The 25,131-nt window shown below is 37.1% G+C and overlaps 1 protein-coding gene across 1 annotated transcript in view; it reads right to left on the reverse strand.

The window, feature by feature from the left end:
- Positions 1–4,523: 4,523 nt before the first annotated feature.
- CDKL5 (cyclin-dependent kinase-like 5) overlaps positions 4,524–25,131 on the reverse strand; it is a gene marked incomplete at its 5' end in the record, with an annotated part of 50,495 nt that continues 29,887 nt past the window's right edge. Inside the window, 6 exons of the mRNA XM_010293845.1 lie at positions 4,524–4,910; positions 6,210–6,329; positions 7,505–7,627; positions 11,934–12,036; positions 20,131–20,254; positions 22,237–22,342. Of these exons, the coding sequence (XP_010292147.1) occupies positions 4,524–4,910; positions 6,210–6,329; positions 7,505–7,627; positions 11,934–12,036; positions 20,131–20,254; positions 22,237–22,342 (963 nt within the window). The remainder of the gene's footprint in view (positions 4,911–6,209; positions 6,330–7,504; positions 7,628–11,933; positions 12,037–20,130; positions 20,255–22,236; positions 22,343–25,131) is intronic.

The raw sequence follows: 25,131 nt of genomic DNA on the forward strand, positions 1-25,131 counted from the left end.
AATAGCGTCCTGATTCGAAGGTCATTTAAAAATGGTTAAATAGGGCACATCACCTTTCCACTCATCTTCTGCAACACTCCGGTTTCGAATAGTGGGCTTACTTACACGAACAACAGCCCAGATGCATGGTTTATGATATAACCTCATTAATAGATGTATTATGTATGCTTGCTGGAATGGAAAAAATAAACATTCATCACCACCCCACAATTTGCGGTATATTATATATGGCTATCCTTTCCATACTCTTCGTGTGACTGAGATTCAAATATTCTCCCAGCTCTACCCTGCCAGTGTTCAACACATGCAGAATTAATTACATGCAGATATTTTTGAAGGACGTCTCACTACCAAATCATTGTAAGACAACAAAGAAATGAGTAAAAACCCCAAACACTTCTAGAACATGGCTCCTCTCAAAAGCTGCTGGATTTTGCCTTAGCTAAACGGATCGCAACAGTGCTTTCAGAGCTACATAATCTGCGTTCCCACTCTTGTAAGGGAGGTCTACAGCACTGAATTGTTAAGAAGCTTTTCTGGGTGATCACAGGAGTCTACTCAGCTAATAGCAACAGCAGCTTTTGAAGAAAAAAGAAAAAGAAGTTGGCACGTAGCTTTTTACACTAGTAAGATTCAACTGTTAAGAGACCTAACTGCAATGACAAGGAACGGCCAAAAGCCTATCACAGGACATTGCTTCTTGAAGAATCACTCCAGCTTTGCTCCCAGAAACAAGCTGGTATCACAGAGACAAAGGCGAAAAGTCTAAGGACAACCTGAGGGTGTCTTGTAAGCTTGGAAGTTTGAAACTTGCTCTAATACCGATCTGAAAGAGCGAGTATCTGCAAACAGAGTGGCGTCAGCACCCACACTTTTAGGGGGTCTGACTTGGTATCAGAAATCACAGCTTGGTGTCAGTCCCAAGCCTGGTGGGAGGGGGATTATTTTAGGACGAAGGGGCCGAATCTGGGGTCGCTGACCTTGTGACAAGAACTCTGCCCTGTGCTCCGTGCTGGCGACCTCTCAGAGAAGCAACGCATCTTGGACTGCGACAAACGGAGGAAAAAGTGTTAAATAGCTCTAAGGGACTGCTCTCTGTGATCACATCTCTTGGAAAAAATATGTTGGTCTAGGTTAATACATTTACATGGCAGTTTTAAAGGACAGTTTAAACATATCTACAGTTTCAGTTAAGATAAGCTTAAGGTGCTTCTTTTTCAGTTAAAAAGATCTCAAGAGCTATAATAAAAACATAGAGACAAGTTTAGGCAGCTTGAGTTCTGCAAAATGACTATAATTCATTTCTGAAACTTTGTTTCTTTTCTAGTCACATCATTAATGATGCCATAAAGCAAAACAGATTGCCAAACAACAAAATGCAGTTTAACTAAGATACTTTATACTAAGTAAACCTACAGAACATGTAGCACAAGACTCACAAACCAGTGAAGAGGAAAGCTCACACTTACAGAATTGTTTGCTCTGTAATTCTCTTCTCCTTTATTGAGCCAGCAAATCTCAGTCGCTATAATAAGACTCCATTGGAAGCCTGGGCAAAATTACATTAGCAATATTCTAAATATTGGCAAGTTAGACCAGATTAAAAATACACAATTTATCCCAGCACCAGCTGGCCAAGCTGCTGGAAGTTCTTTCCAACAGAAGGAAGAAAATACCACATACGTTCAACACAATTTAGTATTCAACTGAAATCTATTACAGTTTGTTGAATGTGAGAAGAAAATGCAGTATGAAGTAGAAACAACTTTCCATAAATATGGGCCACCAAATACTTGAACATTCCTTGGGTCACCCTTGAAGCTTTGCTAACTACTTTAAACAGGTATATGTACAGACAGAGGTTACTCTGATTTAATTCAATGGGTACTGAGAAAAAACATCATTTGGAAACATTTTTGCTTGCTAGAAATCAGAACAGCCACATACAGCTCGGTATCATCATCCCCAGCATGAAGCTCTTACCAGCAAGCGGAACGTCTTGCAGAGGCAAAAGGATACATATCCACAAAGTACAGAAGAGTCTAGTCTGAACGCTCCCTCAGAGACGTTCAAACAGTACTGCTTAGAGCCCCACTCTCGGACGCTGCTTTTGTGAGGGATTTCAGTGGCATCAGCACATTTCAAAGCAGAGAACAGGACTAACCTAGTTGTGACCAACCGGTGAATCCAAAAGAGATTGCTAAAATCCGCTGCTAAACTCTCATCGTGATGACTAGTGAATATCACGACATCGTTCCTGGATGCTCACTGAACTTACCAAAAACTGAATACTCTTTCACATCTACTGTATTTATATATGTTATATATATGATATATCAACACAGTATATATCATATATATCTGGATATCATTTATAACTATAGAAAATCACATGCACTTTTCTTGCAGGCAATTGACAAAGAAAGAATTCTGATTTTGTAATTTTTCAAATTTACTGAACTGACTTTTAGCCCTGGACAAACCTAATGCAACATCCTTCCATAATGTACTTTCTGACAAAGATTTTTAGAGTAGTGGTGCCAAATTCGACGTCGTTAGAACTTTGGTATGACTCGAGAGGTACTGAACAGCATGTCCAGTTTGCATTGTTATCCAAGTAGGAAGTTCAGCTCTTACTGCCTGGCTGCTTCTGTTAACTACATCTATGGCTAAATAATCGAATTTACATTCAGGTTAATTTCTTTTTTGGGAAAGACAATGTATTTGCAAGTACAAGTGTCTTATGAGGACAGCATCTAGAAAACGAACTATGCTGCAGAGTAATGAGGGAGTTGAACTAATGTGTTTAAAAAGGAAAGACTGTATTGTTCTGACACTACAGGCCTGACTCACCTCTTATTGCACAGAGTTTAGACTGACATAACTCCTTTGACTCCTACTGGCTCACCTTTGATTTCGTTTACTGGTAGCAACAGAGGAATCGGGTTGTGTATTTGCTACACTCGACATTCACCAACGCAAAGGCAGTTTTCAGAATGTTGTACAGGAGACTGGAACCCAAGATCTAGTATTTTGCTGAGACTGGTAACTGAACTGTGTACAGGAATATCTGGATAGTAAGACCTAAGGAGAAGTTCAGCTGCATGGCAACCTTCTCTCTTAATATTCAAATATCAGATTTGTAGCTTTAAATACATCCTGAAATATAATAAAAAGTGCAAGAGTAGTTCAACTTCAAATACAGTGTTTATCTTATTAGTTAATAGATTGCTAAACAAGATGTAAGATACACATACGCATAAAAGCTTATACCATGATCTGCAGTGCCATGCTATGCGTTAAGTGTCAAAGTTTGGCATTTCACTTGCAATTCATGCTATGGTTCTTTGGTTTTCACCCCTGCTATTAAGTGGAAGAGCACCTGCTTTAGTTTGTAGTCACGGGGCACTTTGTCTCTTTAGAGGAAACAAAAATTTGGTACTGGGGCTCTGTGCTCTTGATGCAGATGCAGAAATCCCATTAATATTACTAGGAAAGCTAAGGACACAGGGGAGAATGTACCACATTTTTAGATTACTGTACAGTTCTGCAGTCTCTTACATTTAGCCAATACTTCCAACAAAATAGCCCATAATAAAGCTTGGAATTGAATGTTGTCTTTTGTTCGTTACCAATAATGCCTATGATACTGGGCTCTCATAGCTGAGCAAGATTCATACTGTTACAGTCACATTTATATCACATTCAACTTCCTTTTATTAGAAGTATAATACTGCACTTTATATCACAAATGTATAAAAATATGGCAGATAGTGTCATAACAATACTTTTCTTTTAAATGAGTATATTTAAAAAACAGACAGTTATTTTCCATTTATATATATATTTATATATAGAATAAAATACTCCTGATGCAATATATAAATGTTACTGTTAGTTTTTTATAGAAACTACTGTAGCTGTTGCACTGCTTCACAATGTTTTAAACAGCTCAAAATAACTTTACATTATAACGTAAAAGATATGATTATAACAGTACGATATTAGGTCATCATAAATAAATATTACAAATCCTATCAAATATGGAAGTTTAAAAAACAAATTTAAGACATACAATTTAACTTTAAACCCTTAACCGGGATACACTTTTATCACATAAACCCCACTGTTATAACTAGGCAGCAAAAAATGTAGTAAGGGCATAGGTCTAGACATGAATGTTTTCACCCTTTTAAGTGCCAATACATACCAGAAGCCTCCCGACTTTCAGACAGAGATGTGCACTAAGCTGGAATGTAAATGAGAGAAAACAGCGATGCGTTTTCTCCCTGACCGGCACACTCTGCCTGGCATCCAGCGACATTTCTGATGACTGGTAATTCATAATTCAACTTGTTTTACTGTATAATCCCTGACTCTCACTGTGGTGCCAAAGAGCATAGCTCCACATGTACATATTGCACACCTTTATAAAGCCGAAAATGCAGTCCTACCACCACCAGAACCACCACCACTTGCCTACGCTGACCTCCACCTCAACTGGCCTGTTTTCTGGAGTGCAATTACAAGGCTGTCTCTTTTAAATCATTCAGATTTGGCATTCGCGATCGGTTGGTTCGGTTATACGTGTGCCCGTTCTGTCCGCTCTTGGAAGGCAGCTGATCGGAGTAGGGAGGCCCATCACTCGCGCTCCGGTTTACCGGGGAGACGTGCCAGGCAGGTTCCAGCTGGCTCGGTATCTGCAGCGTCGGCCTGCTTTTCGGCTGAGGCTCTTGCCGCACGTTGCTGCTGCCGCTGCTGGAGCTTTGACTCATGGGGTGAATGCGCACTTCAGAAAAAGAAGCTTTGGCTGGCTGACTCGGTAAGGGCTGGAAGCGAGGCTCAGCAGGGACAGGATGATTTGAAGAGGAGAGGTGTAAGAGCTTTCGGAGAGATTTTAATGGCTGGCTCTGAAAGACACGGGAAAAGCACTTGACCTTCTGCTCTCCATCATGTCAGACTTCCTATAACAAAACTGTCATAACCTAAACTGAACATCTTGAACTTCGCAGGACTTCTTCACTTTTTATTTGTATTAATTTGGAATATTTCATTCCAAGCTATGACTACACAGCTCAGAAAATGTCTTCTCGTTACGATTCAATCTATTCGCTGCCTGAAAAGATGGAAATTTTTCTACATCAGAAAAAAAAATGGTCCCCATCAATTATTTTAACCTTGTTTCCTACGAAAGTGGAGGTATAGACAATAGCTGTCCATCTCTCACTAATCCTGATGTTAATTTTAGAACCTCAGCCACATTTTATGAGGTACAGATATCAGAAATACAAAGTTCCTAAAAATTTTGTGAACATCAGTCAGGGGTTAGAGGGAGTCTTGAGTAGTCATCTGCACTGAAATTAAGGGCGGGCAGAACTCAGCAGTTAGATATTTTGTTTGCTGGCAGCTGGGTGATAAGCTGCTCTAGTCCCTCACAGCTTCTTTAACGGGTGAGCAGCTTGAAGGAAAATGGAGACATGGGGTTAGTGAAATGGCTAGCAAGAGCCTGGGGAAGCCTGAGTACACAAAGTGGCATGAAGACAGGCTCATTAAATTCCACAGCTCACAGAGCAACTTGCTTCTTCAAACACTGCAGCTGCAGTGAACCCTCTTCTTCAGTTTTCAATGCTGTAACGGCAACAGAGCACGGCACTGAAGCTCCCTCCCAAACCCTGCCTGTCAAGCTGGTTTTAGAACTGGAGAAAACAAAGTTGCATGAGTGCAGTGCTACGCCCCAGTGACGCAGCCTGCTTAAACAGCAGTCTGCGCCAGCTGCGGCGCAGCCGCGCCGTAACGTGGTCACCATGCTCTGGTGACCCCATCAAGCACCAAACTGTGTCAAGGGGCAGTGTGCCCTCAGGATGCACCACTCCTTCACAGCTAACTGGAGGGCTTTTCTACAGTGCTGCATAGCTACCGTAGCCAAGCACGGAAACGTCGCTTGCCTCCAATACAAAACCATAACCAATATTTTGAGAGACTCAAAGATTGACACAGGGGCATTTAGTCTCTCTTCTTCTCCTTGTCATTCATGTCTAGATTTTCAAAGAATTATGCAGGGCTGCAGGCACATGATTTTTCACATTCAGTGAGCAGGGAATAGGGAGGTTGGGAAATAATGTCAAATGCAATTTTTCCATTCACCAGAGAAAAAGCTGTCAAGATACCTCAGTGACGTTAAAATACAGGGAACTGATAATGCCACTCACATGAGGCTGGATTTCTGTCATCTTCTCTGGATGCCAATCCTTCTGCCTGCTGCTCTGGTGATTAGAAGAATGAATGGCTTTCTGTAATGCCAAGAGATCCTGACCATCACTGCCAGGCATCTGCAACAAAATATTATATACTGGTTTCCTAATATAGTCTTAAGAATAGCTGTAAATCATTTCCCCCAGTTAATTACAGAACACAAGTGAAGCCCATTACCGCAGCAGAATTGCAACGACCTTTCAATATTTTTCCCCATAGTAAGAGCAAGTGGCTGTGGATATCATGCAGATTTGCTACATATACCCTTAGCCCTTAAAGCATTCGCATGCTGTTAGTGTTATTTGCTGTAAGAAAGAGCAGTTAAACAAAGCCTCAAAAAATAAAAATAAACAAAAAAAAATTGTTGAGCCTCATCTTCATTTAAAAAGCATTCCATACTGCAGTTAAGACCATGGATCAGTTCTATAAATTTGTTCCTGACTGAAGCAGAGCAAAATCTCTCTAAACGGATGTCTGGCTGATTTTGCTATCACAAAACCAAGAGCTTTTCCTTTCCCAGTCTTTCTCTTCCTCCACAAATACCCCAAACTAAAGGAAAAATTAAGAAAGTCCCCACCCCAACCCCCCAAAACAAGCTGAAAATCCAACAAAATAAGCAGAAGGATAATTTAAAACTTAAAAATAAAACAAAAATATATGTAGAGTTTTATCTCATTTCAAGAATTCTAGGCAAAAAAGGACAGTTAAGTTTTAACCTATTTTTAATGCAAGCTGTCTGTTACCGTGAACAATCAGGACAAACAAAAATACAGCAGACACATGAGCTAAAATTTGGTTTTCAGATAATATGATAATATTCAGATAATCAAATAATATTTGATTAATTATATTTCTATATAAAGGGAGCAGTTTGCATAAAAAATGTATTTCTAATATAGCTATAAAACAAACGAGGGTTTTTTTTTCCTGATTGAAACAGAATGAGACAGTTTAATTTTAAACATACACAATTTCACAACTATTTTCCTCCTTTAGTCTTAGTCCCAGGGCTCATTCTCCCTGGAACTGTGTATGTTACATTTTCAATATATCAATTACTAGAAAAAAAATTTTTAGGCACAACGTATTTCAACAGAACTGCCAATTTTATTTAAATTTATTGAACTGGCCCAAGATGCTTAACTGGCATGAAGAGAAAGTGATCCCATGAAAATAAAACACATGCTGCTGTAGTCAGTAAAACAAGTTTACTGGAGCATTTTACAGTGCTACTGTACTTAAAAATTAATACCATGGGTAGAGTGACTACAGGAAGCTTTTTCAAAGAGGAGCTATGCTTTAAATTATTCTTTGAATTAAAAAGAGGAAAGAGGGATTTCTTGATGCTTGGATTCTCCCCGTTGGTTGAGTCTGTCTGCAATATAAGATACAAAAACTAAATGCGTAGTATTTCAATTCGAGAGAGCTGTCCTTACTATATTAATGCTTTTTCTTATTCCGACAATATATGGTATCAATCCTATAATTTGCTTTGGCAAAATACAACAGTGACTGAATGAAAAAAGCATATGGAACAAATTCAAGGAACTCAATGCATCTAAAGTATGTAAAAAGAGATCAGTACACCTATTCTGACATCCATGTTCGTTAGGAATACAGAGTGGGTTTCAAAGCCTTTTGGAAACAACTGGTAGGACTTGATGACTTTACTGAGCTTTGGATGAAATTCTGTAATTCTGGCAATCATTTGTTACTTATGATAATGACCTAAAGCAGTATGACATTTCTTATCTTTACATAACTAAAATATCAAAGCTACACTAACAGTAATAGCAATCGGTTTCAGAATGAACAGTTGATAGCTACCTCTAGAAGAAATAAACGTATTCTATTTTTAACTTGTAAAGAGCTAGGGCTCCAAGATGAATTATTTCAGTTCTGACAAAAATATGCCTTCAACAACTTCATATATAATTGCAAGGGCACTGGCTGTTCTATTTTAATTCCTGTAATACAACCAAAGAGCATACCAATGGATGCACAAACAACAAACAGAACTATCCAGTATTAAAATTATGAATGGGACTACTTCTCCCCTGCTCAGGTACAAACAAGCATAGGACACATATGCTGTGTCTAGCATTATTCTGCCTATCAAAAGAAAACTTTATAATACAATATCATGATTATATGACTAAAGGGAACGATGGGTGCACTATGTAAAACAAGGTTTTCGAACAGCTTTCTCCAGATTCTAGATTCCATCCAAGTTACTGAGAGAGTCACTTATTAGCATAGCTTGTTTAGAAACTTTATGAAGAATTTCCTGTTTCAAGTTCAGTAAATTAAAAAGGAATCAAAGCATTACTAGGAGAAATGCTCACCTGCAACTGTTTTTTTCCAAAGCAGGTAATTTCTTCAGACCCATAGCTTGTAATACGTGCCAAAACCTGCAAAACTTGGGCTCCGCTGAAGACAGTGCCTATTGACACTGTGCACAACCCTCATGGATATCAAAGTATTTGGTAGCAGATGACAGAAAAAAACTGTGACTCTAGCAATACTCAAAACCTTTTGCTATGTTACTAAAAGACTCCAAACAAGGTGAAAAGGAGAATGGGTAAGAACAGCTCTGCAAAAACAATATTGCAAAGAATCCCATAGCAGGCAGTAACAATTATTATCGCATGAGGAACCGCACCTGGAAAAGTCTAGGGAGAATGATTAACGGGAACAGTTCTGCAGGAGGAAGTGATAGGAACTGTGATCAATATTGGGCTATTGGAAATTTTGAGAACGACATTATTAAGAAGATGTCTTCAATCTGATTTCAGATATTTTTTATGACTCTCATGATGATCATCAGCAAAACGAGACTGGCCAAAGGATGCCAGAAGTAAATAGTAGCTAGCTATGATGTGCTTCTCAGCATTGCGACAGTTTCTCATTTGCTGCGGAAAGTCTGTCTTGGAGTAAGTAAGTGGAGTTTCATACTTCTAGGACTCTATAAGAATTATAAGCCTCAGAAAAAACCTTGGGTAGTCACAAGCTATCTGTTAGACTTTTTAATATGAATTCATAGAAAACATTATTCATGTAGTTGAAGAGCTAATATTACATTGCTGTTAACAACTTTTACTACTGAAGTCAAACTTGGTGCTGAACCGAAGGTAATGATTTTTGTTTGTGCTGGAAGATCCTCATGAAGATCCCAGTGTTTGTCAGGTAGACATCCTCAACTAATAGACAAAGAAGAACAAAGAACAGTGCCTGAACCAGACACTTGTACACAGATCAGTGTGTACATTCTATCACTAGATACTGTCGTGTTAAACAGCTGTAAGTAGAAATGAAAGAGGTTTTTCAGTCTGTGCTTGGGTCCAAAGAACAAGTTGATGTCAGCAAGTTTCTAGCTGAGGGTGTAAGAATTTGATCGCTATCTCATTTCACGAATTTATTGATCTTCCTGTGAGGTATTAGCTCTAACTAGCTAATGTAGTTTTCCTTTATGCAAAACCTCTGTCTACCCCTCACCCTCTATCCCTCTCCTTAAGACTAAGAGACAGCAGTATGGATTATGAGTAACTCTGCCCTGTCTTGTAATCAATGATGTTTTTGGTAGCTACAAATCAACGTACTCGTGATTTAGATGTTTTGGAAAGTGCTGGATTTTGAGATGAAACACAATGCAGTCTCTATTTCCTTCACATAGCTTAACCTGGAAGCAGTTGATAAATCATCTATCAGCTGGGCTTTTAGAGTGTTCCCTGCCAGCATGTCTGAATGCCTGGAATCAGAGTAGACCAGAATGGTGCAAATTTAACTTTTTTTTTGTTGTTGTTCTTGGAAAATGCATCACTGGAACCAACGGCCTTAGGTGTGCTATCCCTTCACGGACATTTTGATATCAAATAATTCTAGAGTTATAATCTAGGCATTTTGTTCAGTTGTGTAATGCAAATGATCATTATTTGAATGGGCTACAGGTATAAGGATGAACAAGTTCAGAAGCAGAAGTAAATGTCACTACTCTAAAACGTGCCCAGCAGGACGGAGAGATGCATTTTTGAATGCTACTTAACACACACATACACATGTTCCATGCAGTTTTAAGAAACTACAAAAAAATATGAAAAAGCCAGATAATCACTCCTCTCCCCCAGTTTCAACAGACCAGCCCTCCACCAACACCCAGAATCATGCCACCTCACTCTGTGACAGTAGATATTTTGATTTAGTTACTCCCCTTCGCTTTGTGGTACCGTTAACTTCTTCTGAAGCCAATTTAATGGTAAGGATTGAGCATGATCTACTCCATTCTGAGAACCTTCAAAACTGTAACTGCAATCACACTTACAGAAACATTGCAATTTGATTTTTGAATGGCCTTGAGTTCTTAAACAAAACAAACCCCACAACGTGGGGAATTAGAGTAAGCTCCTCTGAAAAGAAGGGCATGCATTACTGTTGAAGATGATGACGCCTCTCCTAGACAAAACACAGTTTGATTTTCAGATTCCAGATCAAGTCTGAAATTTATCCTCTTATTTGTACACTGAGAGCATCTGACACAATACCAATATCAAAAAAGAAATTACTGTTACCAACAGGTTAACAATAAAGTCCCACCTTAGTGAAAAGCCCATCTTAAAGAAAATGAAAAGTTGGGTAGAATTCTTAGTTTTACTATCCAGATCTCATTACTCAGAAAAATGGTATGTAAGAATAAGGCACAAAGAAAAGAACGGGTAACAGAAAAGGACAAATGTTTATTTATGAAACTATTTTGCACATAAGATTTAGTAATATACGACTATACTAATAAAAAAAATATTGACACATTCAGAAGTTCTGCTTCTGGTGGCCTGTTTGAGAATTGCAAGACATACTTTTACTAGTCACAATTTAAGGTAAAGTACCTGCAGTTTTAGATTTTGTAAACCACATTTTATGTAAATGAAATTTTAAGTATTTTACTGTTTCCAGGACTGTCATCTGAAAATAAGATGAGATGATGTTTTGGTTACTTCAGTTCTTAGGGAGATTTGCATTCTAAAACTTTGTGAAATGTTAATATACCACTGCTCTCTGATAAAAGAAAGTTCCTTCTGCCTCCCAAATACTAGATGAAAATGTGAAAATGTATAAAAGACACCAAAGGCTTAAACCAAATAACAAAAGCCACAATCCCTTCCCCCAACAAAACATAAAACGTTAAGAATGGTTAAGACACATCATCCTTATTTCCTCCACGGGGTGCAGCAAGAAGACAGAGGCTGTTATCAAGACACTGCCATGAAAAAGACTGGAAAGAATTCTCATTTATAACAGTTTGATGTCCTCCTAATGGGTATCTGAAATTATTCAAGCTCTGAGGACACACAATAATGCACTTGCTATTCTTGGAATGGTATCACCATACTCTGCAAAAGAATTTGCTGCAACATCAACTTAAAACTTGCATCAAAACTGTCTCTCAGAGGGTCTGAATGAAAACAGATGCACAAGTCTAGTAGGTGAAGAAATATGCAAAAAGGCAGATAAATAAACCCTGAACAAGAAAGAATTTGACTGTCATATAGTGAAGAGAGAAAAGAACAAATAGATACATGTGGGCATGATCACAAATAATACAAAGGTACTGTACTAATTCAGCATATTAAAATGGTGTAATTCAAAACTGATAAATGTATATTCTTCTAGAAATACTGTATACTTACGGTTTGAGATTTCTTCTTTTTCTTTTTTATTGCCCTGAAAAACCCTTGCTTTTCTTTCTCCTTGAGCTGTTCTGAGTGACTGTTAAGGTTTTCAGGACTTTTCCTAAACATGAAATAAGGCATTGTAAGAGAGATTTTATTTTTATATTATGTAAATTCTGTGTAATTATGAGATCTTACGCCAAAGAATGCAAATTATTGATTAAAGCAAAAAGATTCTTAATGTTTTAGCATTCATTGGTTCAAGGGTTACTAGGCAAATACCGGATAAATACTCTTATTAAATGGGATAGGAGGAACTTAGTGTTAGAGTAAAATGTTTAGCTCAAACCAGTGAATAGTTATTTAGGGAAAAGGAAAGCATGCATGTCTTTTTTTGGTTTTTAAGCCAGAATTTAATATTAAAACCAAAATATCACACACAAGGTCTTTTAGAAAAATGAAAATCATATCTGAGAGAACATACAAATGATGCTGAGGTATAAAAGTACAGGTCCAGTTTATCCATTGCTTGCTGGAGAGCCAGGAATTGCAAAGTTCACCAGAGAGAACCAATTTCAATCAAACTTCCTGACCTCTGCTGACATGGTTCCAAATTTATTACCAGGGAAGCTGGGGATCTATTGTTGTCCATTTCAACTTAAAAACTTCAGTTAGTTTGTTATGTGTGGGTGAGTGCTGGCAGAAGATGATGATGTGAAAGTGGAAAAGGTGACTTGCCTGACGACTGAATTTCCTCCTTTTAACTTGTCTACACAGCTGAGTTAACTACAGCTGATAAAGAACATGTTACTTTAAGTATACACAGTAAACTATGCATGTAAAGTACTGATATGGGGTAAAAAGATGGTTTACATAGGACATTGGTGAGACAAAACTGAATGCAGTTCTAGTGCCCTTTAAAATAGTTTGAAAATTGGAAATGGTGCAGGAAAAGTGTCACAGTAATAATTTCAGAGATAGAAAGAATGGCCTACAGTAAAAGAGTCAGAGATTTCAATCTCTTTAATATGTTAAAAAACACAGCCAAACCAGCCCCAACATTTAGTTTCCTTGATTGCGGCGCGTAAGTGCTTATCCAGGAATAAATTAGGGGGTACTAGAAGGGTCTTTAAAGTAAAAGGCAAAGACATAACAAGAACAAGTAGGTGGACGATGAAGCCAGAGAAGTCGTATTAGAAATAAGGCACTGATTTTAAAAATGAGAATCATTAACCACAAGAACAAACTCCGTAGTGAAAGAAATGGATTTCCCATCTTTGACATTTCAAATCAGGACTGCATGCTCTTCTGGGAGATACGTATTAGTCAGGTACGCTACTGGGCCTGGACCCCAGAGAAGAAATGACATTTAATGGCAACTAACATACAGAAAATCATACTGGGTGATTTACTAGTCCTTTTTCAGTCTTACGTTGTCCGAAAACAAAAATGAAATTATTCCATTGTCTTGATGAAAAACCTAAAGGAAAGCCACAGTTCTAAGGGCTCTGGATGACAAACAGGAGCAGCTTTTCTTGGATTAACTGAAATGTAGCAACGCTTAGCTGTCTGCTATAGTTATCTTTGGCTTCTAATTTTGGCTTTAAATGCTATGCTATCAGCTGGTGATTCAGCTGCTACTACGTGCCAAGCTGACATTTTTTTCCAAGCAAATGTGAAATACATAATTGGGGTAGGAATCACTGGAGTCATCCTCCTTATTGACGAGTATCCTCACTCTGATAGGAGGTTTCATCAATTCCTCAATTTCTACATAAAACCACCTCAAGGTTGAAATGCTACCTGGCTCTAAATAGAAATGCATGCAGTGTTCAAATGCTGTCATGAAGTGCAACTGTTGAGTAAGAAAATGGGCTTAGAAGAAAGATTTATAGGCAGAGAGGATGGTGGAAATTTTTCCCATTTGGATTTTTGGAACTTATAGCTAGATCCAGGAAACACATTCAGGTGCACAGCAACATAGATTTAACGTGGAAATTACAACACCACAGGAAAAATATCTAGTTTAAGATAATTATTAGATTTGTAACACATATTTTAAATATACTGATTGGTAAGGATTCCTGTTTCTGTCACGTTGCTGTATTTGGTACCACTGCATAACAGCAGTAAGGCAGTCTCGTATTACTCACTCAAAGCAGCAAGGAGAAGGCCCGAAAGTAAAGACTACTGGCAGCTTTACAGATTCTGTGAACTCACGAGACTGACTTAACATAGACAAAACACCTACCAAATTATTTACTAAATTATTTTTACTTAATTTCTTAGAAAAGTTGGAGGAAAGCATGCACCCCAAGTATCCTGCTTGTACTCTGAAAGTCATGTGAATGGGGCTGAGAATCTTCCGAACCTGTCCCCAAAGGAGCTACTGTGCATCCACACCTGCAAATATACCCCAAACCACAGCCCCAGTACAAATTACCAACCCAGCGACTACGTTGCCTGCTGAGGAATCAGCGTCAGATCATAAGAAAGTCCCCATGTGGCTACTCTACATTGTACTTTAAAATTTTTCGATGTCTGGCTATGGCTTTTCTGCTCTAAAGTCTATTCCAAAACGGAGATGCTGTATTTTTAAAGGTGAACTTCATCTTCAGGATAAAGCTTGGGACAATTTTTGACAGGCTTTTAGACAGAGATTCACTCATGTGTAAATTCTTTTCTTTGGCTCAGTGAACCTGGACAAGAAAACTGTTCCTACAGCAGATGAGCAGAGGGGAGAGAAGTGAAATTCTGCACCATCATTTCCTCTTTATGACTATAGTGACCAGACAGAGGAGAAAAATAAGGGGCTGAGAATTCTGCTCATTTTCAGTTGCTGCTTACCCAAAAGCCAGTGGTTTTTCACCGACTGGTTTATGTCATTAACTCCTATGACTCATATTGCAGTACAGTTGTCTGAAAAAACATTGACCTTGAAAAGCAACTGCTTCAAAACACATGCTCATTATGTGAAGAGAGTGAACATATATAGCATTACAGCAGGAAGCTTCAACACCAGGATTTTGTACTGAGTAAAAATAGAGCAGAACGTTTTGATCGATGAGATGAAACACTGGGATATTTTAGGCATCCCAAAAGATGATTTTCAGACAATGGCCAGTACAGGAAAAAAATTGGATTATCCTATCAGAAAAAAATCTGTATGGTATAGTCACTCCACACTAAACTCTTACAATATAACTGCAAGTATCTTGGTATTTTGCATAAAGCTTCAGCTCTTGAAAGCAAACAGTTACACCAGAATCTGTTATGCAGTGTCTCTTTTACTAGCAAGTAAGACTAGCCCTAGAGCAGAGCCCCCACTCAGGGAGCTCACCCTCAAGCAGAAACCAAAAGCAAAACCTGCTGTTCTTTGGCTTTGTATCTTTGTGTGCCTTTTGGATGCTTAGGACGTAATAACGTAAATCACATTGGTTATTCTGGTCTGAGACATTTGGAAAAGGCATAGGTATAAGAGGAAATTCTGTGATTATCATTAGCATCTCTTGCCCCTGGGCAGGAAAGGTATCCAACTTCATACAGGTACAACAAGGTGCAGCAGCAAACATGCACGGGGCAAGCAAGCTGATGTGCTTTAGTATTAGCTAAAAAGAATAAGTACGAAGGATGAGGCATTCATGCTGCCATAGATAGATTTGTCTTGCAGACAGCTCTTTTTGGGAGGCAATTCCTCATGCTTGTTTCAGTTATTCTTCAGCAACCCTAATCTCAGCAGGCAGCCTGGCTTGGAAATCCTCTTTAACTGCCAGTATACTACTCCCTTTACTGAACTGCTCACAATTACACAAGTAAGGATTTTGGTCTAATGGAGGAGTTACTGAAATGTCTGAAGTTTTCTTTGGAAGATCAATGAACAAACACTAGTTCTTCAAGTTAGCTTTTGGTTTTGCTTAAAGTAAAACCCTTGGCAGTTACAGAGTTACCATAAATGAAGGCAAGAAAATGTCAGAAAACAGTGAAGCTCCTCAAATAAGTGGTTTACTTAGGGCAGGAATCTCAGTCCCACAAGCTGAAGCCCATAGTAAAACTTCTTGTTCTAAAAGCCTGGCACTGAAAGCGTAAAAATCAGAGATCAAATCTGAACTTTGCTTCGAGCTGCAAATATATATTTTTTTTCATGTGGAAAAGGAGGTTTTACTAACTGGAATAAATCCCAGATCTACTATCTTACATGCAGATATACCACCCGGAAGCCACTAAAGCCACTAGATGACCCGAGGTTATGGCACCACTAAAAAAAGTATAAATACATATACAGATGTGTGTGGGCACACACACACACGTATGTATATATACACACATCCTTTTACACCACCCCTCCCCCCCCCCCCCCCCCCCCAGTATCATTCAACATTAGTAACCATAAAAATTGGGAAGTGGTTGGTTTCATATATTTATAAAGCATATACTTCAGTAGGCTTATTTTTTTGGACAGAATATCGATGACTAAAAATTCTGAAAAGCTTCCTTGCAAACAGAATTAGACTGCATCATCTAATGTTTAGTACAAAACAAGACCACTGATGACTGGGAAGAGGCACTGCTTACTAGAACAGACTGGTAGGGAGGATCAGATGTGGCCAAATAGATAAATAAAGCAAACATAGTGGATGACAGTGCATAGCAAGAGTCTTGTGCAGGAAATGTCAGGGGGAAAGCTATACCATTAGGAAGGCGAACATCTTCAAGCTATGCAGAGAAGGTTCCTAAAGCCTCAACCGGTGTAACATGCACAGGTGATTTTTAAGCTCGCAAGTTACAAATCTGTAATTTCCTGACTTTTTACAAATTCAAGAATTCTGTAAATGAACTGGAAAGTATTTACAATGTAGCAACAGTTGGACTGCAAGAGACAGCTGAACAAGCTTTAAAGTAGCTTGCTCAGGTATTTGTAACCTTCTAGTTTCAGGAACATTGTGTGACTACATTGTTACACTGATACAGCGACATTATAGCCAGCCATGTCATGTTTACAAAATACTGTATTATTCTGGGTTCTTGAAAATAAATGGCAGATAGATAACTGTAAGCCTCTGACACTCCAGAGAGTAGGATGTTCTTTTTTTTTGTTCTTTTCCTGAATCACAGTTTGTGTGTTTTTATATATTTTATATAAATATACAAATAATAATAAGTATTTTTATAATTCCCCTTTTTATTATTTTTGCAGGAAGGTTTGACACATGCTAGAGAAGATATGACAAGCTGTTTGTCATAGAATGAATACATTTAAATGGATGTAAGAGGTCCAAACAACAAAGCTTTCCAGAAGCCCCCAGGTATCTTCTAAGCAATCAATGCAAACACTTCCAATATGATGTGAGATAGAAAGTACTGCATGTTGGAGTTTATTCCAAAGAGATATTTAGACCTATAACAATGGTAAAGATAACTCAGGCCAACATTTTGGCACACTGGTGCTGCTAATTTTCACACACTACTGATCACACACTACTGATTTTGCCCAGCTCAAGCAAAAGAGACCAAAACATCTACTCTTGTATAAAAAAGGAAAAATTGAGCAAGTTCAAGTTTATTTACAGGAAATTAAACTCTGGCAAGAAAAGAGTTAGAAGGATGAAAAATTTGCCTTTTTTCAAAGTAAGTTGTCCAAAGTTCAGAAATGATCTAGTAATTTAAGAGTAAAACCTGATGACAAAAGTCGAGTTTATAACATCTTTATTTTTAAAGCGGCACAACAGTAGGGACAGAGTGAAGAAATGCACACAAAGACAAGGGAACATCTGTGACAATTCAGTCTAGCAAACATTCACAAAATCTTTGACAGAAGAAAGGCAACATAGAGCAATAGTATGAGAGAAGCAATATTTTACAGTAGTGGCAAGTCCAGGTGGAATACATGTTACTCATAATTCAAGATGAATTGCCATGTACCAGTTACGTATGTCAGTCAAACATCAAATATTTACTTCATCATAAAATTGATGTAAGCAGAATCACATTCCATTAGAGCCTTCAACATTTTCATAAGCGTTTACACAACTTTTATACAGAAAATTAAGTAGAGGAACATAGACTCTGCATCACTCAGGAATCTGATTAAGCTGCATTTATGGCACAGAACAATTTTGCAACAACATTAGACCATTGCCAGGACAACTTGCACAGAGTTAACATGTAGAGCTGGGCAGGAAACATTTCAGGAAAATAGGGAGTAGGAAAAGCGAAGAGAAAGAGAAACGCATGCCAAAATAGCAGTGACTTGGCGTTGCGGGCACTGCCATTCCTTCCATTTCACAAGAAGAAATGCTTGTTCTTCTGTGGGTTCTTCTCTCAAAGGAGCTGTTCCACTTTGTGAAAACATTCAAGTACATTAATTGGAGCAAGGACTTAAATCTAACTGTCTCAAAGTTAATGAAGGGCTTTATTTGCTAGGCCATATTCAGCATCTATGTGGTCCTTTCACTATTTCAACAAGATGAAACAGCTTCAAGAGAATATATTGAGGGAAACAGAGAATGTGCTCCAGAATAACCTCTAACTTCTGGTTCAGGGCATTCACTTGTTAGATCTAAGATCTTTGTTCAAGCCTCTGGTTTAAATAATGAAGAACAAAGGCCCTGCACTTGAGTTCCTCACATTCCAAAAAAATAATGCTGACCCCAGAATATTTGTTATTTTCAGTGTATCTCTGGTTTTGACTGGAAATTCCATCCTGGAGCTGAAGAATCTTCCCAATAGAAGGTTAGTGGATATCAGTCTGTTCCTTTGAAAAGTTTTGGTTTTGATAATTTGGCATTGTAAGCAAAAAAATACTTAGTCCAAAAATTCCCAACCAGCTCTTTTAACATATGCTATTATTTCAGTTCAGAATTAAAATAACATTACAAGTTTCTTTGCAGTGACCACGTAATAAAAGGTAATATATTGCTGAATGACATATAAAGCAAAACAAGGTTCCAGTTGGCTTATGTTATACTCAAGATAGAAAGGTTCAGATATGAAGGACAACAAAATACGTAGAAGGGTTCAACAGCAGGAGTAAATACCTTCTTTAGCAACATAAGTCACAACATAAGTACCGCCTTTTTACATAAATGACGGGATTCCTCAGCTAACTTCCACAAAATCTAAGGTGGATCTAGGTGGAGCTACTGAAGGACAGGAAGCAGACTCTAGTGAATCAGAGCAGGTGACAAGGGTTCTAGAGTAAACATCTTCTTCTATTACTGACATGGGTATATAACCTGAACACAAGCTGAAATACCAGTTGTTTCCCTTCCCCATGTCCTCCACCCTCTTTCACAGGTTGTTCATGTGAAAACACATTAAGTCAACACACCACCGAAAACAGTTCTTTAGATAGCATGATTTTATCACACTTTCAGAGAGCAGTGTTTCAGATAGCGGTACGAAGCACAGTGGAACCATGCGAATGCATACAGTCCATTCCTCCCACCAATCCTTTGAAGCTCCATTTGCTTATTTTTATGCAGTGTGCTTTATCGTGATTGAACAAAGTAGAAGATTAAGAGCATTTTAGAGCTGAATGAACAGCTCTCAGAGCAACAAAATTAAGATGTTTCCCTTTAAGTCCTGCAAAGCTATGCATATGCTGTCATTCTATTAGCATAATCATAGTTAACTGTTCTATGTTACATAATGGAGCCATGTGATGCTTTTAATCTTTTAAAATCAATATATACCATTAAGACGTTGCTTAGTCCATTTTCCCATAGAACGTACTCATTTCCTTCTGTGGTGTGTAAGCAAAAAGAGCAGCAGTCCCCATTGTAGGGTGAATATTGTATTCTTCATTAATAGAGTCCTATTTTATATATAGAAACATGCATTTTGATATTTTTTCCGTTTTTCTGACAATTCATGCTTCTGGAATCCACAGATGAAGCTATGGCCTTGCTATTCTTACTATATGCACACAAGCACTTTGTATTATCTTTAACCAAAGATTAATAGTGGGAAAAAATCAGGAAAGACTGGACAGAAGTATATAATCTTTAATGCATTCAGTGTGATGGTGTAGTGAAGTATTTCTTGTTGCTCAAAAGGGGACAGCAAACATGCAATGCTATCTCAGTATAGTCAGAGAAAGCAACTAAGCACGTACAGACAATTGCAAATATTGAAAAAAAATTTTTTTTTTTCCCCTCCTGTTAAACCCCCCTTTTTTCCTGCCATTCTCTACACATCTGTGTAAATAACAACTCACCAGGTGTCAAAGGTGGTTTGTCTCTTTGAGTGGTTTGCCACCGTGCTGCTGTCTGCTGGTAACACAGAGGCTCTGTTTGACACATTGTTTTCTATGTACGTACTCTCTGGACGCGGAGATGGAACTGAACAGAGAAATAGCAAACAATGTATATTCAGCTCTGCCAAAAATGGCATCTTTCAGTTGTCTGCCTCCTCCCTGCCTCTTTTACAGAAACAAAACAGTGAAGACACAGTTGTATTTTATGTATGACTGAAAAAAAAGCAGACTTTTACATTTTGGAAAGCTGTTGCTTTGTGATAATTGCAAGGTAATACTAGCTGTAAAATGAGATCATCATCAGAACTTGGGTAAGTTGTTACTAAGATTTGAGGACACTTCTATCAGTAGGGAACCACAAGTGTGATCGATATTTAAAAACAGGAAATAGAAGAGAAGGTTGGAATACTGTTATTAAAGACAAAATACTACAGTTTACACTTTGTCTTCACTTAGACCTTAAAAAAATATAGTACCCAACCTGAAAAAAATTACTTCGGATTTTAATATAACTAAAAGTAAGAGACTCATCACTAAAAATGAAAGGATCAAAATCAGACAGTATATATTTTTGAAACAGACATCCTGTGGTTTTGTAAATAGGTTATACCTACCTAGAACATAAATTTATTAGAATTGTGAACATCACCAGAAATACCTACACTGGATTAAAAATTGACCAGACACTATTTGCGGCATTACTGCAGCATCACACTATTCTATTGATCAAAATTGAATCTGTAAGTTTTTGTTCAAGCTTTAGTACAAAAGTACATGCTAATAACCTTTGTATTAAGTCGGTACTTAAGAATTGCACAAATATGAATTTACTTTTTTCATAGTAACTTTTTCTTTCAATAGCTTTTGCATATATGATTATCTATGTATTATTTAAACATAGATTCATTTTCCAATGCAATAATTAAGTCTGTGAGCTAAAATATATTTGTTTCATAGATTAAATAATTAAAGAGGAAGAAACCTCTAGTTTATAATAAGGAATTGAATGCAACTCCAGACCTACAGTTTCCTTGGCACATCACTTATGGAAAGTCATTCTTCCTTGGAACTTCTGTTTCACTATGTATAAAAAAGAAGGATAATCCATGTCTGGTTTTATGAGTGTTTTAAGGATTAATAAAATCAATTCAGGATTGAGGATTCTTAAGGATTCTCTGTTGCATGTGCTACAAAACCTTACAGTCAAAAGCATTGCTCAAACCAGTACAAGCTTCACTATTGTTCATAGGTTTTAACATTGCAGTGGGACACTTGCAAGGACTGGCAGATTTTAACATGTCTAAATCAGGTCATCAGCCAACTGATCAACTTGAAGAGGATCAGAGGGAGATTTGTGACTCTACTTGAGGTTTTAGGTGACTCATAATCGAACTTTAGCTGATAGGGACTTCTTAAGGTTCAGGGGAGCCCCACAAACCTCCTAACACTTGCAGGACAGTAATTAGCTCTTATCATAATTGTCTTTTTTGAAAGGATTACCCAGGTTTAGCCATGCGGCAGCTGCTCAGAAATCACCACCTTTTGTGTACCATAATAGAATCTATCTGCGTGTATATATACACACACACATGCACATATACATACATATATATATGCACATACACAGTCCTGCATTATTATTTATTCTGAACTGGGACTATATGAGTGTGCTTTTGCTTGTAGGAAACCCTGATCTTTAGTAAGTCTGAACAAAAGAAATTACTATAGGTTTTGAGCAACGAAAAACTTAGCATTACAGTTCTACGCACCACATTATTTGAAATTGATCAGTAAGTATGTCAATGTGTTACAAGTACAAAGGTGTTTAGATATAATGTTAATAAGAATTTAAAATATGAATTAAAAAACATTAATGAACTGTTTACTCTGGTAATATCAATCTATTTTGTTCAACTCCCTCTGATAAATTATCTTCTGCTTTACAAGGTACTGCACTGCATATACTTTTCAATCAAAGTGGGTTATCATTTGCAAATAGATAACTACTTAATTTATATTCCATGTTAAAATTCTTGTTTAGTTTTCTAAGATCCACCATAAAATTACCTCTGTAAAAGCTGCCAACTCTTCTTGGAACAGGATCATTATACAGAATTCTATTTTCCTTAGTAGATGCTCCATCTTCTGTGTGTGGATCATGATATGCTCCACCCTAGACAAAAGAACAATCAACTATTTAAAATGAAAGACTATAAACTGATCTGCAGTTTTTAACCAACATACATAAGCAAGAAACCCCGAACTTAACTACACACAATTTTCCTTTCATGTTATTAAAAACTGCCAATATCAAATCACAGACTATGTAATCAATAATTATTTGGTTGTGCTGCTTGCTTGCTTTTTCCAAGAAGGCATTAACAAAATTTTGCCTCTTAGTCGTAATTTTAGGACTTGAGTGTGATTCAGACCCTCAGATTTTTGCCGTGAAATGCAGTTGTAACATTACTGGAGGCCTTGTGAAATTAAATTCTGATGGAATCTGGTCACTCTGCTACTGGCAAATTTTAAAAAGCAAACAGGACATGTATAGAATTTGTGATAATTACAACACCAAAGCACTATCTCTTATCAGCTGTTATACAGTAGTACCTCGAGGTATCAAGAGTCACAAAATCTACTGTATACAAAATAAGAGGTAGTCCCTGAACAAAGAAATCTATAAGCTAAATAGTTAAGTCAGAGAGGATACCAAAAAGAATATAATTACCTGTAATTTACTCTGTTTTCCTGAATACAGTACTTCCTGGAAGGTACTTCAAGCAAAAGCTGAAGTACACCCTTAGGCGTGTAATTTGCCATCAAATATGACCTAACTCCACTTTTAAATGAAACAGATGCTGCAATTTTTCCCACAGTACAGACTGGCCAGGTAAAATTCAATGCTTTCTACAAGACCCCACAGGAAACTGTACTGAACTCCCTACAGGAATTTAAATCTGGAATGTCCAAGAAGGACAAAAGTTAAAAAAAAAAAAAATCACAAAACATCCAACAAGAATTAAAAATTGGGATTTCAATTCACTATATGAATGATTTGCAAAATCTATTTTGCCTTTTATTAGTGAGGATCTGGCCTCAATGTCACAGATAAAACAACCTTGAAACTGTGCCAAGATGAGAAATGGAGCTAAAACAATGCTTTAAATGACAGTTTGATTCTTTTAAAATTTACAAGAGGCTGAAGCACTTGTTAAATTATTACTTGTGTAAGATACCGCTTCTTTGTCAGCAGTTAAGTTACAAATATGAGACAGTAATAGCAACTCATACTTGATTTTCTTCTGCTTGCCCCCTTTTGTGAATGTTTCATTTAAAATAAAAAAGAAACCTTAAAATGAAAGTGTTGTACTAAGACTTGAAAAGCCCCAAAATGAACACTGAATGCAAGTCTGTTTTTGGTTTTTTTTTTTTTTAAGTAAGATCTAAAGCCTGGCAAACAAAGTATGTTTTTCTTTAAAAAGACTTGGTAGAGCTAAAGAGAAAATCAATGAGAAACTAGAAACATGGAAGTGAGGAAACTTCACAAAATATGAGCAGAGAGAGAACCAGTAGAACTGAATGTAAAAAAAAATAGGAAAAAATAAAGAATCCTTGAGAATACTTATGTTATTCCTGATTTTTTTTAGTTCAGTAATCCTGAGGAAAGTCACATTTTCTTATTTTTAATGCAGAATGCAGCAAAAAAAAAAAAAAAAGGATAGGAAGGAGCCAAGGAATGACTTCTTTGTGAAAATGCCTTTACGAGGCATAAGAAGATTGACAATTTAATTCTGATTTGTTACTGAAACTAGTATAAACAAACAAAACAGCTTTGTGAATTTACAGACTTGCCATCCATTTCAGAAGAGTATTTTTCCTTTCAGACTTCTGACGGTTGAAATACAGATTTAAAAGCATTAAATGAAGGCTTAAGTTTAAAAACACTGACCATAAAAAATAAAGGCAAGTTCTTTACAAATGATTAGGCATTCCAAAGCAAACCAAAATCAACAAAAACATAAGCATTAAGATATACATCAATTTTTCTAATTAAAATAAAATTTGTCAACCAATTGTCAAAAGACAAAGAATGATCTAATAAAACCAATCTGCCTCTGCATAAAATGAAATAAAATTAAAATTACTTATCAAATTAATATCTGCTATATAATGTAGAAAAAGATCCTAATGCTCTGAAGAATACAAGGTAGCATGAGCTTTTATTATCAAAACCTCAAATGTTGGTGTTATTGCCCTTCTACAGTAACATCCTGAAGAATAAGTAACATTTAACTTGACTGAAACAAGACAGAGAAAAATGACTACACAAAGATAAAAACAAACAACTGGTTTTGAAATGGAGCTGCTGCAATTCCTTCAAAGTAGCGCTTTTTTTTTTTTTTTAAATTATATTGCATTTCTCCTATTTTGATGAGATCTTTTCTCATGTGTGAATACACATAATCCTGAATGGAGAAGATGTGGTAAGTACAAAATCCCGTACTTTTTTCCCCCACTAAACTGAAGAGGCAACCACTACCTGAAAACTCTTTTTTATGATACTTGTAGGCCACTATCAATTCAGCTATACATATTTCTTACATAAACTAAGTAGGCAGAGTCTTTTAGTTCCTCACAGTAAAGCATAATTTTTAGACCTTAAATAATAGTTGCAGCTCTTTGACTTCCTTCAAATTGTCAACAAATCCAAACTAGATGTTCTCTCCTTAGAAGTCACTTTATCAGAGATGTACATATAGAGGAACAAACATTAATTTTTGTACTTCTCTCTGCACCATTTTGCTCCAGTTTAGATCAATGGTATAGCAATTTAAAGATTTTGGCACAAATGCAGTCATCTTTACACATCTGATGTGTAAAACATCAGATAATTCAGAAGTGTTCTGTACAGAATGTAAATCAACACCAGAACTAGCCCTTCCTCTACTCATTAAATAA

Source organism: Phaethon lepturus, unplaced genomic scaffold, assembly GCF_000687285.1.
Source record: "Phaethon lepturus isolate BGI_N335 unplaced genomic scaffold, ASM68728v1 scaffold2009, whole genome shotgun sequence".
Classification (NCBI taxonomy): domain Eukaryota; kingdom Metazoa; phylum Chordata; class Aves; order Phaethontiformes; family Phaethontidae; genus Phaethon; species Phaethon lepturus.